The sequence below is a fragment of the Antedon mediterranea genome, chromosome 1 (genome assembly GCF_964355755.1).
Source record: "Antedon mediterranea chromosome 1, ecAntMedi1.1, whole genome shotgun sequence".
NCBI classification, from domain to species: domain Eukaryota; kingdom Metazoa; phylum Echinodermata; class Crinoidea; order Comatulida; family Antedonidae; genus Antedon; species Antedon mediterranea.
The window spans coordinates 40,903,347-40,918,972 of NC_092670.1; the positions used below are offsets into that span (position 1 = coordinate 40,903,347).

Here is a 15,626-nt window from a genome sequence, read left to right on the forward strand (position 1 = left end):
CCTGTATCAACCTACAAATTATAGATACTTACCTGTATCAACCTACAAATTATAGATACTTACCTGTATCAACCTACAAATTATAGATACTTACCTGTATCAACCTACAAATTATAGATACTTACCTGTATCAACCTACAAATTATAGATACTTACCTGTATCAACCTACAAATTGTAGATACTTACCTGTATCAACCTACACATTATAGATACTTACCTGTATCAACCTACAAATTATAGATACTTACCTGTATCAACCTACACATTATAGATACTTACCTGTATCAACCTACAAATTATAGATACTTACCTGTATCAACCTACAAATTTTATTTTTAATACAATAAACACCTTTATTATTATAAAGAAATTCATTTTGGCACCATTTCCAAATTCTGTGTTTCTTAAATGTTTTACTTGCCTATTTGTACTTTAAATATCGTGTTGCACTGATGTTTCTTTAATGTTTTACTTGCCTATTTGTACTTTAAATATCGTGTTGCACTGATGTTTCTTTAAAATGTTTAGGTCATCAACCACGTACAAGTTTTTTGTTGATTGACCGTTTCATCTTTTAATGTAGTTTATTCAGTTTTTTGTTGATTGACCGTTTCATCTTTTAATGTAGTTTATTCAGTTTTTTGTTGATTGACCGTTTCATCTTTTAATGTAGTTTATTCAGTTTTTTGTTGATTGACCATTTCATCTTTTAATGTAGTTTATTCAATATTTTTTTTTTATGGTATTTCTATTTTGGATGAATAAATTAATGAAATAAAAATGTGTATAAATGTATTTATTGTGTTTACTTGCAGTGCAATATATACCCAGTGAAAGACTGTTCATTCAGTGTTAGCAACCTTGATGAGAATGCTAAGTATGAATTCAGAGTACGAGCTAAGAACGCAGCTGGCCTCAGTCAGCCTAGTGCTTCCTCAGATACCGTCTTCCCCAAGTCTGCTTGTGGTAAGTATTAAAGTTAATTTTTAGATTATAATACACAATGTCTAGCATAAAGGATAATGAGATTCATTTATGAATCTTTCTCAAACTTCATTTTTTGTTTTAGTACCACCTGGTAAGCCAGGAACACCTCAAATTGGTCAGGTGACACCAACGACAGTGGAACTAAACTGGACCAAACCAGTGTCTGATGGCGGCAGCAGAATCACAGGTAACTGGCGCTAAAAATTAGCAAGTACCAGAATAGAACTTAAGTGTGAAAAAACATTCATATTATGATTTTACAAATGTATTAATTCATTACAAGGTTATGTGGTTGAGTTGAAGCCAACAGATTCAGATAATTGGACAAAATCTAACAAATATCCTGTCAAGGAACCACACTTTACCGTAGATGATCTGACTCAAGGCAGAGAGTATGAGTTCAGAGTAAGAGCACAAAATGAGGCTGGAGTTAGTGAGCCTAGCAATGCTAGTCAACCAGTTGTACCCAAGGCAGCAAATGGTATGAAAATCCAAATTTTATAATAAATATTCTTTTTATTGTGTCTTATTTTTTTAACATTTTTTTTTTAAATAGCTCATATTGAATTATATTTGTCTTTTATTTTTTTATTTTAGTTGGATCAGCGCCATACTTTGATAAACCGATTGATGACACATCAACTCCCAAGGGAGAACAAGCTAAGTTTGAGTGTAAGGTTGTAGGCAGACCAGCACCTCAAGTTAAATGGTAAATGTTATTATTGATCATCTTCCATTCAATAGCAACTAAACTCACTAATTAGTTTATAATGCTGTAACTTATATAACTGCAACCCAATCCATAGTTGGCTATGCCATTTTAGTCTGAGATACCAAGACCTCTGAAATTTTAGGCCCCTAAGAATTTACTATCTTCAGGATATCACTCTACTGTCCACACATAATACTTTCAAATTTCAATGATTAGTACATTTTTCAATTCAATTTTTTGTACATGAAGGATGCATATTTTAGGCTAATAAGCACCCAATGAATAAATAAATAAATGTATAAAGACTTCATGCACTTCTCTTACAGGTTCAAGAATGGTATTGAATTGTACTCTGGTTTCCGTGTGCACATGAGAGAAAACGACAATACATATTCATTAGTATTGGACGATATACAAGAATCTGACCAATCAGAAATCACTTGTGAAATTTCAAATAAAGCTGGAAAAGCAAGCTGCTCAGCCAAGCTAAAAGTAGAAGGTTAGTGTTACCGTAATCTGTACATCGTCATTGATGGCTTCTTTGTTGTTGAAACAGCATTTGCAAGCCACATTGTTACTTTGTCATCTCTATCATCAGTGTGTGTACCATTTTCTTCATTTTTGCCATCCTGAGATGAGTAGTAGTAATTATTACAGGTTTTTTTAAATTAATTTATATGTAATTTTACTGTCTATGGACCAGAGATTCTGAAATAAAAGATTGAATGAGTGAATATCATCGTTATCATCAACATTCTCACTTCCATTAGTGTTGATGCCGTAGAATTATATTGTAGTATCAACTTATTTTCATCATAGCCATTTCTTCCATATTTTATTCGTATCATTTATTGTTAATATGTTTTATTTTTCTCGTTCAGTTCCACCAAAAATAGCTGGACCACCTCGTGATGTCCAAGTGGAGTCAGGGTCACCATTTAAGGTCAAAGTTTTATATGATGGTAAAGGAAAGATTAACGCTCGCTGGACTAAAGATGGAGAGCCAGTTGAAGGTGCATTCATTTTATTTCTATATACTCTTTGCTTTGTACAGTAATTATTTTGCACTTTTTTTATCAGTCATCTAGGTCATTGTTTTAATGATTTTGGGATTTTTTTCAGCTGATGCGCGTATAAAACAAGTTGTATTTGATGACTATGTGATGTTCACTGCACGAGAAGCAGTACCAGATGACGCTGGAGACTACAAGGTGGCAATTGGCAATGACATTGGTGAAGATAGTGTCATATTTACTGTAGATATTTTATGTAAGTTTATATTATCAATATTTTTCATTCTTAACTTTATTTCCTTGTTTAGAAATGACATTTTGTACCACAAACCTTATTTTAATAACGCTTCTTTGCTATGTAAACCTTTAAACATTATTTGTTTATATTTCATGTTGTCTTTTGATATCATGTCATGATAGATTTTAATAGTAGTAATATAAATTACCAACTGACTTAATGCTGTTCTACCCAGATTCCTTGAGGAGTTTTTCAATTTTTACTAAATCTGTTTAAATTTTTAATTTACTTGGGTAAATTACTGGCATATTATATCTGAAGGTTTAGTGTAGTGATAACAATGTATAATAATTAATTAATTATTACAGCCCCACCTGGTCCTCCAGAAAACTTTGATGTTGGAAGAGTGACAGATACATCAATCACTATTGCCTGGAAACCACCAAAGAAGAAGGGAGGTTGTCCAATCAAAAACTATGTTACAGAACGTAAAGAGGATGGTACAGAAGCATGGGTCACAGGTCAGTTAGGCTCTGTCTACACTATCAACTAATTAGTTTGAAAACTGTGATGTCATTGTGTCCATATACGGGCACATCACATTTTGTATTATAAAGTTTAATCATGTAAACATAGCTTAAAAAGACTAGACAGACAACATGCTCCTTATGTATTATACTAGTTTTTAACTTTAATTAGTTGTTTTTAGCAAGAGGATTGTACAAGGATTGGTGGGGGCGGGGGTATTTTCCAAAATCTTTCTAAATTTCTTGTATTCTGTATCTCAATATCCATTCCTAAAATTGGAATTTCTGAGGCCCATTTTATAATCATTAGTTTCATGTAGTGCTGTGTTTTAATTTACAATATCATATCCTAGAGTTCTTCTTTTCTTCTTCTTTCAGTTGGTAGCTTCATAAAAGACACCACATATGTAGTACAAGGACTAACAACACATAAGTTATACCATTTAAGAGTGAGTGCTGAGAATGATATTGGTATTGGTAAACCTGTTGCTACCAGCTCTGCAATCCTTGCCAAGAATCCATTTGGTAACTTTTAGTTGTTTTTATTTTTTTTTAAAGAGACAGTTGTACAAAATTTATGGAGTGTTCTTTAAATGTAAATCACACAAAGTGCAAATTATAAATGATCTTGATAAACTTTATTTAAAAACTGTTTTTAACAGAGGACGATCCTAAATTATGTTAAAAAAGTACTGCATTAATTGCAGGATTCTTCTTCTTTCTTGGTTGCTTGATTGGGGATGATCACCCCACTACCGATGTTGAGATATTCCAGGATTGCAGGATTCAATATCATCAGTAATTGTTTATGGTATTATTGTATTAATTTTTTCTTTTTCTAGATGCACCAAGCAAACCAGGTGTGCCAGATGTCACAGAGGTCGGCAAAGACTTTGTAAACCTTATATGGGCTCGCCCAGAATCTGATGGTGGAAGACCCATATTAGGCTACTTTGTGGAAAAAGCTGAAGCAGGCACTGATAGATGGGTAAACAATAAATTTGCATGAGTTGGTTATTGGACATCCTTTATTTTATTTTAATTTTATTCTTTTAAGCAAAAACAAAACAAACAGCACAATAGAAGAGTGCACCGGGAATGGTGTGACCTTTAAACTCTGAATTTAGTTGTCTTTATTACATAACAGCTTTACTTCACTGCATTTATAAAATATATACATGTTTTCTGTTTCCTTTTTCCATTAGGTACGTGTAAGTAAAAATCCAGTAGTGTCATTATCGTATAATCTTCCAAATCTAATTGAAGATAGGAATTATGAATTCAGGGTATTTGCCGTGAATGAAGGTGGACTTAGCGAACCCTCAACAGCAAGTACTGCCGTTAAAATCAAAGATCCTAAAGGTAAATGTCAAAGCTCTCACTTTTCTCAGATTATAATGACAAAATATATTTTAACGTAAAAAATTTCTGTTAAACAAATTATGGGTTGAAAATGAAAGACAAAACTATGAGGATGATGAAGTCATGCATGAGTGACTTTTATATAACCCTCTATGGGGCCTAAATTGCTCTATTTTCCGTGCCCATATATGGGAATAATGGCATGGGTAGAGTCTATACATCTCAAGAAATACCATGGAAGATCTATGAAAGATATTGGTTTTTAAAATAACTGAGCTACTGTACTTGCTCAAAATATATGTAATGTTTTTTAAATGTTTGAAATAAATCTATTATTTCTATTACAGAGGTGATCAGGCCAAAAATTCTAAAAGCATTGGAAGACACAACAGTAGAACAAGGCAAAGCTGCTAAATTTGAGGTTTCATACACAGGAAAGCCTAAACCAGATATTAGATGGTGTGTTTATTAATTTATTTTTTTTTTCTCTACATTCTTAGTTGGCAAACTTGCAAAGATGAAAAAAAAGAATAACTAACTTAAGAAAATGAAATTACAGAATATACCTAAGTAGGAATTGTGCTTAAAACTAACCATGTGACATGTGTTTACTTTTATTTAGGTTTAAAGGTCAGAGAGAAATATATTCAAATGATAAGTATTTGATATCATTTGATGGTGACACATGTATACTGAATATAAGTCAAGTATTTGGAGAAGATAGCGATGAATATTCATGTGAAATTAGTAATATTGGCGGCAAGAAGTTCAGTCGAGCTGATCTCATCATCAAATGTACGTAGTAAACGTTCTTAATACTCTATACCGTTTAAAGCAAACAAAATAAGAGAGCAATCAATGCTTAATTTAGAAAAACCCTGATTCTTCTTGACCATTGGTAGAAGAAATGTTATCAGATAAAGACTTAAGCTCTGTCTACACTATCAAACTATAGTTTGACAAAAAGAAGTGTGATATGTCCCAATATGGTACTGATATACATTATCATTATAGGCACATCAATTTTTCACTTAAAGTTTGTAGACAGAGCTTTAGACTGGAGATCCAGTGTACACATCTGGCCTATGTGCATATTAATGAACCCAGTGCATCTCTCACCACCTGTCGTGGACAGAAGAATGAGCGCTGTTTGGTAGCAGCTCGACAACAAATGGATGGATAAAAATTGTTGTATTAAACATCTAGTCCATTTTATAAAGCGCAATATATATATACAATACGTAAAGCACTTACAATATTTGTATTAAGCACTATGTAAAGTCTACCATTTATTGTTATTAATACAATAATATTTTTAACAGGTCCACCAAAAATTAAGTTACCACCACGTTTCCGAGATATAGTATATATTGAGAAAGGCCAGACAATCAAACTCAAAATACCAATCACAGGATTACCAAAACCTAAGTCATCGTGGTCTAAAGACGGTACAAATGTAAACCGTGGTGTAGAAGCGGCCGATCGTTATTCCACGTTGACAGTAGACAGAGCAGATCGCCAGCATTCTGGCTTGTATAAAATATCGGCTGAAAATGCATTAGGAAAAGATTCAGCAACAATCAATGTACAAGTATGTGGTAAGTAGTAGTGGTATTAATTATTATATCTTCCCTAGGTCAATGTCACACACGAGAGCCTAAGATTGAATGTTGCTGGTGGACTAAAGGCCTACAATTTAAGCCTGGATCGCTATTAAGAATTAAATATTTACAACATTCATGAAAAAAATGTCTAATCTGCATAGAAATCACAGAAGATGTCACTTATAATGTCACTTTTATATTTTGTCACTTATTTAATGTCATTTATGTCACTTATTTAATGTCACTTATGTTTATAGATGTGCCAGACCCTGCTACAAATCTGAAAGCACAAGATGTCACTTTTGAATCTGTGGAGTTAACATGGAATGCACCAACAGAAGACGGTGGCAGCCCTATTACAGGATATGTAGTTGAGAAAAGGCCAGCAGACATGGACAGCTGGATCAGGGCTGCCTCGACCTCCATGACCTCTTGTATCGTCAGCATGCTTGATACTAATACGCCTTATAAGTTTAGATTACGAGTTGACAATGTGCATGGGTCCAGCGAGTATGCTGAAGTCTCTCATACAATAAGTATACCAGGTAGGCTTTACACAATTTATACTTTTTCAAAACTATTTTGAACAATATTATAATAATATTAGCGACCTTGCGTTTTTTCTACACACTACTAGACTACCTGTACGTGCCCTTAAAGTTGAAAAGTAATGATAACCATTTATAATTTGCATAATTACTTTTTTATTTTCAGAACCAGAAAGACTTACAAAGAGAATAGTAATTGAAGATGAAGCTGAAGGTAAGACTGAAATATAAAAACAGTTGTGTCGTAGTGGTTTATGCTAGACTACAGTACCAATCCTGATTTTGTTTATCTTGATTTTTATTTGTCAGCTCCGTTAACATCTCGTGTTCCAAAAGTATCAGATTACGACAACATAGGTGAGTACTGTATATGTGTCCAAAAACTATTTTATTTTTTTAAGTATTTCCGATAATTGAAATTTATACCTGCTGTATACATATTTTTAAAACAATTTATTTTACATTGATACTTTGTTTGTTAATGCAGTTGACTTAGATGATCCATATGTAACAAGAAAAGTAAAGCCCAGGAAGTCACCAGTTGAGAGTAAATATTACATTGGTGAAGAAATTGGAAGGTAAGAATTCAAAAAATATAGAATACAGCTTACATCCGGTTCTTGTTCATAACAACAGGGGATGACATAAATCAAGACTTTGGGATAACTGTCTACTCCATTTTTTACTCTAAAGTGCACTGAGTATTCTCCAGTTTCCTTTGGGGTAATGTTTTAATCCAATATCTGCTTTTACCTTAAGGCCAATTTACACAGACAAGTGGTAACGGTAAGCGTAAAACCGCGTAGCTTGTCCCACATAAAATTTGTATCTATCCTGAGCAGAAACCGGACGTTCTTTCCGCGTGTGTGTAGATAATCATAAGAAATATCATAGATTCTATTTTTTGGTTTTCCGCTTACCGTTACCACTCGTCTGTGAAAATTGGCCTTTATGCTTACTTGATAATGCAATAACTACAAATATGCTTTTTAGGGGTGATTTTGGAGTTGTATACAGAGCAGTAGAGAAGGCTACAGGCAAGAACTTTGCAGCCAAGTTCATAGACATTGATTCAGCAGATATACCATTCATACGTAAAGAAGTAGATGCTATGACAAACCTCCAGTATCCTAGGTTACAACAATTACACGATGTCTTTGAAACTGATGACAAAATGGTGCTCATTCTAGACTTGTAAGTTGCCATTTGTGTTATTTTATTTATTTCTTTTGACTGCGTGACACTCTTTAGTACAGTATACGTTATGCCAAAACTTTGGCACCTTAAAAATATTTTGAATGATAATGATAAAGGAAGGATGATTTATTTTTCCTAGGTCATAAAATATACATTCAAATCTTCCAAAAATAGAAGGTCCAATTTTTTTCTAAAATGTAAAATGTGATCTGAAACTTTCCTGAAGCAAAAAACATGATGTGCCCTATGGTAGTGATATGACATCATCATGTCCATATATGTGCACATCACATTTTTTGTTTGATAGTGTAGATAGAGCTTTGATTCTTTTCTTCTTTTGTCCATAGTTTGTCAGGTGGTGATGCATTCCAACGATGCCTCAATAAAAACTATGTATTAACTGAAGCTGAAGTAGCAATGTATACAAAACAAGTCTGTGAAGGTTTGAATCATATTCACACAAGGAACTACATGCATTTGGCTTTAAGGGTAAGTGTATGTGTGCCAAAAACAAGGCTGGACCCAGGATTTTGTTGGCAGGTGGAGACCATCAAGCTTAGAGCCAAAAAGGTTGTTCTTTTCTGTAAACAAATTTACAAGTTAAAGGCTGTATTCTGGATTTTTTCCATGGAGATTATCGATAGGCAAAGCTTTGAGTCAAAGAAATTATTCTTTTCTCTCTTGCGGGTGCAAGAGACGAGCTCCCCTTTAATCTACCTTTGGATCCACCACTGAAATATACTGGAATGCATTCTGATTAAGGAGGGGTATGGTAGTGTGTGACTTATCCTATAGGTTACATTTTCATTGGTTTGGGCAATTTACAGTGTGTCTTGAATTGTTTTTTTTTGTACCTCATAGCCTCAAAGTGTTTTATTTGAAACAAAACGTACCAATGCTGTCAGATTAATTGACTATGGCATGGCAACCAAGCTAGATCCTGATCAAAGAGCAAAGTTAGCACAAGGCAGCACAGATTTCTTAGCGCCAGAGGTCATTGAAGGGTCAGAGGTCGGATTCTGTACTGATATGTGGACTGTTGGTGTTATCTGCTATATGCTGTAAGTTTATTTTAATTTCCAATGACCTAGTCACATGTCATTTGGATTGTAAGACCAGCAACGCAATATGCATATGTTGTAGGTCATAGGTCATCACATTTCAAAATCTTCCAATTACGAGCACAAGAATCCATAAAAGAAACTTGAAGATTATTAAGTTTGTTACTTCTTGTTACAGATTAAGTGGTATACATCCTTTTGATGCCGACAAGGACAAAATAAAGGATTGTAAATGGCAGTTTGATAAAGATGCTTTTAAACCAATCTCAGATGAAGCTAAAGACTTTATTGAAAGATTACTTATCAAAGATAAAGAGTAAGTTATACACATATGACAGCAAGTCTCAGGTCGGAGTAAGTTATACACATATGACAGTAAGTCTCAGGTCGGAGTAAGTTATACACATATGACAGTAAGTCTCAGGTCGCAATACGCAGGGAAAGAGTAAGTTATACACATATGACAGTAAGTCTCAGGTCGCAATACGCAAGATAAAGAGTAAGTTATACACATATGACAGCAAGTGTCAGGTCGGAGTAAGTTATACACATATGACAGTAAGTCTCAGGTCGCAATACGCAAGATAAAGAGTAAGTTATACACATATGACAGTAAGTCTCAGGTCGCAATACGCAGGGAAAGAGTAAGTTATACACATATGACAGTAAGCCTCAGGTCGGAGTAAGTTATACACATATGACAGTAAGTCTCAGGTCGGAGTAAGTTATACACATATGACAGTAAGTCTCAAGTCGGAGTAAGTTATACACATATGACAGCAAGTCTCAGGTCGCAATACGCAGGGAAAATACATAATAGTAAATTCATTATAATAGTAAATTCATTATAATAGTAAATTCATTATAATAGTAAATTCATTATAATAGTAAATTCATTATAATAGTAAATTCATTATAATAGTAAATTCATTATAATAGTAAAGGAAAGTAATAACAGCAATAATAGAACTGTAGACAGTTACTTTGAATTGAAAACTGATTTATTACTAAGTCATATTATTTACATTTAATTATTATTAAGCCAATAACAACAACTAATAAGTCCAGACACATAATAATAACTAAGTTTAAAGTTATCCTGATTTTTTCTTTTTGATTTCAGTAAAAGAATGGGAGCTCATGAAGCACTAGAACATCCCTGGTTAAAGGTAACTTTTTCATTCTCTTTAAAAAAAATGTAATCAGTCAATCTAGATAGAATGATATCATTTAATTATTTCACATTGTTTTTTAGGATCCAAGTAGAGGAGCTAAAACTAAGATTCCAACGGATCGACATCGATCCTTATTAGAAGGTAGACCATGGTTGGTAAGTGCATTTGTAACTGTTAATTTAAGGAAAAAGAATAGTGTTTTATTCAAAATAACATAATAACTTATAATTATGTAAATAAGTATTGAACGTTTTTTATTTTTTTAGGCTGGTACAGCAGTTGTAGGTGTTGGACGGTTGGGTGACAGCAGTGGTCATCGACGTCGACGTCCACTTAAGAACGACTTTGTTGCAGATTGTGGCATTAGTAAGTTGATTATTTAACAGTTGATATATGAGATAAGAATCTTATTTGACCTGACTAAGTATATATGTTGTGACTTAAAACAGTGCCACTAAGTCACCTTCGTTGCGAGACCATTCTCATCTTAAGGCTCATGAGATATTAAAAGTATTATGTTATAATAAAATAATTAACATTAATACTAGGCCATGCACTATGCATTAAAATCCAGTGGCCGTATTCACCTTTCACACTTAGGCTAAGTGAAACACAAAACAAATTAAGATCCTATCTAAGTGAATACAAATTAAGGGAAATTCTCAAATATTTATTGAATTAAGTTAAAAATTAATATTTAAGAGAAATCTTTCACTTAAGTGTTTGACGTGGAGAATACAACCACAGTATCGCAAATTGTAATTTTACAAATGTTTTATAGGTCGGAAGGATGCTAGGCCAAGGTTTATCAAGCGTCCGCATGATATGATGGTGAAGGAAGGAGGGGATGTTGCGCTGGAATGTCAAATAGCAGCAGCCTCAGCTCCTATGATTACATGGTGGCGAGGTGATGTAGAATTGAAACAGAGTTTGAAACATAAAAATAAACAAGATGGAATTAGATACTGTTTACAGGTTGGTGTGTGTACCATGGATGATGCTGGAGAGTATACAGTGAAAGCTAAGAATTCATTTGGAGACATTCAACATAAAGTTAAATTAGAAGTTTTACGTGAGTTTCTATTCACATTTATCTATTCCTTAGTTTCTCAGTAATTCAAACCCTTTCTCCATATATTGCAATTTACTACCTACAAATAATGTTAAAGCAATTTTCTATCTCTAATAATTATTGAATTAACTTGCGCTTTCAAAATTATGTTTTAGCTGATCCACTTAAAAGGCAAGATGATTCAGCCAGCATTAAAAGGTAAATTTTCAAATATACAAAAGAAAATGTAGAATTTCAAGTACATTCATAGTCATAGTAGAAGAGATTCTGTAAAGCTATATTACTTTATAACTAATCTTGTTATTTTGCAGGATCCTAAAATATTTTGCAGAAGAGATTCTGTAAAGCCATATTACTTTATAACTAATCTTGTTCTTCCTATTTGCAGAAGACCATTCTGTAAAAGCTATGTTATTCTTTAACTAATCTTGTTATTTTGCGGAACATTTGTTCCTACTGTATTTACAGAAGAGATTCTGTAAAGCTATGTTACTCTTTTAATCTTGTTATTTTACAGGACGTTTGTTCTTAAAGTATTCGCAGAAGAGATTCGTGATTGTAAAGCTATGTTTACTTTCCGATTGCGACACAGAAATATTCAATTACACGACACTGTTAAATTATCGTGTATTGTAGAAGCTATTCCAGAAGCTAAGGTAAGCACTGTAATGAGTATTACATATGTGTTATATGACAATACTGTCATGTATAGTGAGAGTCAATAAAATAAACGTATTTTGCCAGTACATACTGTATCATCAAAACCTGAGCTGCACTGGACATCTAATAAGATCGAAACAGTACTATCTGCAGATTTGATATTATACATTTATATATTTCTTTTTAGATTACGTGGTTTGTGAATGATAAAGAAGTTACAAAGAATAGTTCTGAATATAGTATTGGTTATTCATCAGGACTTTGTACGTTAGATATTAGTAAAGTAAAAGAATCACATGCTGCCAAGTATAGTTGTAAAGCAGTCAATTCACTTGGAGAAGATATCACAGAATGTTTTGTTACCGTTGAAGGTAAATATCATTGATATTTTGGGGTTAATTTAACCCATTGTTTACTGGTTTACACTGGAACTGAAGTCTATCTGTGAATATTCCTAAACATGAAAAACCAACTAAAAGCCAATTTACACAGACGAGCGGTAATGGTAATAAAAACTTAAAATCTATGTTATTCCTTATGACCATTTAGACATATTCTACGTGGGACAAGCTACACAGTTTTCCGCTTACCTTTACCGCTCATCTGTGTAAATTGGTCTTTAGGCTGGTAAATAATTCTTTACCACAGTATTGGTTGGGTGGTAAACCCTATGTGTGAGAAAAAGGTTGTTTTTAGGATAACTACAGTGTTATACTATAATATGCAATAATTTTCTCATTTTTAAAAATAGATAATAATATTCTTTTATAGTTTTTAATTAATTTGATTTTCGTAATGCATAAGAATACACAGTGAATGTGTAGTGAATGCAGGTTTGTGCTACAAAGAAATAGTGAAATGTTGAGGTTACAATCAACATGAGTGACTTCTTCAAATCCTGAGAGCATTTAGATAAAGTAGTTCCTTTCCATTCTTTTCTCACAAGTTTCTTTTTCTTCCTTTATCATTCCTCTATTTCTCATATAAATATGCTTAACAATGTTAGATCCCACATTAATTGCCTGCTCTTACTTTCCTTTATTTAAACTCAGAAAAAGCTGGTATGTTGCTTTCTCAGGATAAGTAAAACTAAAGCAGTTGGTTGTTGTTGCTGCACCTGATACTTTGTACTGTATCTCCACATATCTGTTCAGTATCATGGGCGAATTCTGTAATACAGTGTCGCACATGTACACATGTGATGCCTGTATTATGTTAAGGTTATGTGAGGCTTGTGGCCTATAATACAGGCATCACATGTGATACATATGTGATATTGTATTATAGAATCTGCCTATGATACTGGATAAACCATAGATACAGTATTGAGAATCGGCTAGTTGCTGCTTCTGTAGACCATTAATAAATGTGCATTGGCATGTCTTTATAACCTGCATGTGTTTTGTGAATGCAATGTCTTCTTTTTCATATTATTTTACAAACTCAATATTTAATGTTCTGTAATACATTATGGATACTTTTCCCTATATAAAATATTTACATTTTTTTATAATTGTATATTCATATCTACTTTATTGACCAATCTATCTCTAAAGCTCTGTCTACACTATCAAACGTTGTGACAAAAAAAATGTGATGTGCCCATATATGGACACGATGATGTCTTATTACTACTATTTTTTGTCAAACTAGTTTGATAGTGTAGACAGGAGCTTAATGTCTGCATGACTGTTTCTATAATATATTTGTATAATATAATAATATATATGTGTCATAATATCTGTTGTTTGATTGGCTAACTTTGTTTACCTGTGGCAGCATGGGATGTCAGCGGTAGAAGATTAATTCATACGTTTACTCACTCTGACGTGACTAATAGCAGTAAGTTAAACGTTGTCTTTCTAATTTTTACTACCAATAGACACAAGTACCCCTGTTCTAAAAAGATTTTGCGAACTGTGAATTTTTTCACAAGTATTCTCAATGTACTTATATTAGTATAAATTACGTCAGAGTAGGCCAAACATCTGACCAATTATTCAACACCATGACGCAAAGCAACTCCACAGTAAACAAACAATTACAATCCTGTGAATATATATAATTAATGGTGTAAAAACATTGGAGCATAGTTGTCCTTGATCGGTTTTAAGAACAGTTTCTGGGGAGTAACTTTTAGATTCAAACAATTCCGTCACTGTCGTCCCTCCTTATATACACAAGTAAGTACACAGACATGACATGTTCACTGTCGTCCCTCCTTATATACACAAGTACGTACACAGACATGACATGTTCACTGTCGTCACTCCTTATATACACAAGTACGTACACAGACATGACATGTTCACTGTCGTCACTCCTTATATACACAAGTACGTACACAGACATGACATGTTCACTGTCGTCCCTCCTTATATACACAAGTACGTACACAGACATGACATGTTCACTGTCGTCACTCCTTATATACACAAGTACGTACACAGACATGACATGTTCACTGTCGTCCCTCCTTATATACACAAGTACGTACACAGACATGACATGTTCACTGTCGTCCCTCCTTATATACACAAGTACGTACACAGACATGACATGTTCACTGTCGTCCCTCCTTATATACACAAGTACGTACACAGACATGACATGTTCACTGTCGTCCCTCCTTATATACACAAGTACGTACACAGACATGACATGTTCACTGTCGTCACTCCTTATATACACAAGTACGTACACAGACATGACATGTTCACTGTCGTCCCTCCTTATATACACAAGTACGTACACAGACATGACATGTTCACTGTCGTCCCTCCTTATATACACAAGTACGTACACAGACATGACATGTTCACTGTCGTCCCTCCTTATTATAGACAAGTACGTACACAGACATGACATGTTCACTGTCGTCCCTCCTTATATACACAAGTACGTACACAGACATGACATGTTCACTGTCGTCACTCCTTATATACACAAGTATGTACACAGACATGACATGTTCACTGTCGTCCCTTCTTATACACAAGTACGTACACAGACATGACATGTTCACTGTCGTTCCTCCTTATACACAAGTACGTACACAGACATGACATGTTCACTGTCGTCCCTCCTTATACACAAGTACGTACACAGACATGACATGTTCACTGTCGTTCCTCCTTATATACACAAGTACGTACACAGACATGACATGTTCACTGTCGTCCCTCCTTATACACAAGTACGTACACAGACATGACATGTTCACTGTCGTCCCTCCTTATATACACAAGTACGTACACAGACATGACATGTTCACTGTCGTCCCTCCTTATATACACAAGTACGTACACAGACATGACATGTTCACTGTCGTCCCTCCTTATATACACAAGTACGTACACAGACATGACATGTTCACTGTCGTCACTCCTTATATACACAAGTATGTACACAGACATGACATGTTCACTGTCGTCCCTCCTTATACACAAGTACGTACACAGACATGACA

General features: G+C 33.9%; 1 protein-coding gene across 8 annotated transcripts in view; it reads left to right on the forward strand.

Annotated features, from left to right (window-relative positions):
• LOC140040280 (twitchin-like) overlaps nucleotides 1-15,626 on the forward strand; it is a 61,106-nt gene that overhangs the window by 41,486 nt on the left and 3,994 nt on the right. For 6 of the 8 annotated variants that reach the window (XM_072086088.1, XM_072086122.1, XM_072086104.1 and 3 more), the window contains 30 exons: nucleotides 817-967; nucleotides 1,071-1,175; nucleotides 1,272-1,469; nucleotides 1,586-1,697; nucleotides 2,027-2,199; nucleotides 2,582-2,713; nucleotides 2,823-2,969; nucleotides 3,320-3,472; nucleotides 3,857-4,003; nucleotides 4,321-4,466; nucleotides 4,684-4,840; nucleotides 5,188-5,299; nucleotides 5,463-5,635; nucleotides 6,163-6,438; nucleotides 6,702-6,989; nucleotides 7,159-7,206; nucleotides 7,302-7,349; nucleotides 7,480-7,570; nucleotides 7,986-8,186; nucleotides 8,537-8,678; nucleotides 9,051-9,250; nucleotides 9,429-9,566; nucleotides 10,374-10,419; nucleotides 10,506-10,580; nucleotides 10,692-10,791; nucleotides 11,207-11,497; nucleotides 11,653-11,695; nucleotides 12,015-12,153; nucleotides 12,345-12,528; nucleotides 13,937-13,999. In XM_072086088.1, the coding sequence (XP_071942189.1) occupies nucleotides 817-967; nucleotides 1,071-1,175; nucleotides 1,272-1,469; nucleotides 1,586-1,697; nucleotides 2,027-2,199; nucleotides 2,582-2,713; nucleotides 2,823-2,969; nucleotides 3,320-3,472; nucleotides 3,857-4,003; nucleotides 4,321-4,466; nucleotides 4,684-4,840; nucleotides 5,188-5,299; nucleotides 5,463-5,635; nucleotides 6,163-6,438; nucleotides 6,702-6,989; nucleotides 7,159-7,206; nucleotides 7,302-7,349; nucleotides 7,480-7,570; nucleotides 7,986-8,186; nucleotides 8,537-8,678; nucleotides 9,051-9,250; nucleotides 9,429-9,566; nucleotides 10,374-10,419; nucleotides 10,506-10,580; nucleotides 10,692-10,791; nucleotides 11,207-11,497; nucleotides 11,653-11,695; nucleotides 12,015-12,153; nucleotides 12,345-12,528; nucleotides 13,937-13,999 (4,279 nt within the window). The remainder of the gene's footprint in view (nucleotides 1-816; nucleotides 968-1,070; nucleotides 1,176-1,271; nucleotides 1,470-1,585; nucleotides 1,698-2,026; nucleotides 2,200-2,581; nucleotides 2,714-2,822; nucleotides 2,970-3,319; nucleotides 3,473-3,856; nucleotides 4,004-4,320; nucleotides 4,467-4,683; nucleotides 4,841-5,187; nucleotides 5,300-5,462; nucleotides 5,636-6,162; nucleotides 6,439-6,701; nucleotides 6,990-7,158; nucleotides 7,207-7,301; nucleotides 7,350-7,479; nucleotides 7,571-7,985; nucleotides 8,187-8,536; nucleotides 8,679-9,050; nucleotides 9,251-9,428; nucleotides 9,567-10,373; nucleotides 10,420-10,505; nucleotides 10,581-10,691; nucleotides 10,792-11,206; nucleotides 11,498-11,652; nucleotides 11,696-12,014; nucleotides 12,154-12,344; nucleotides 12,529-13,936; nucleotides 14,000-15,626) is intronic. The other 2 variants (XM_072086113.1, XM_072086150.1) reach the window with 1 other exon arrangement.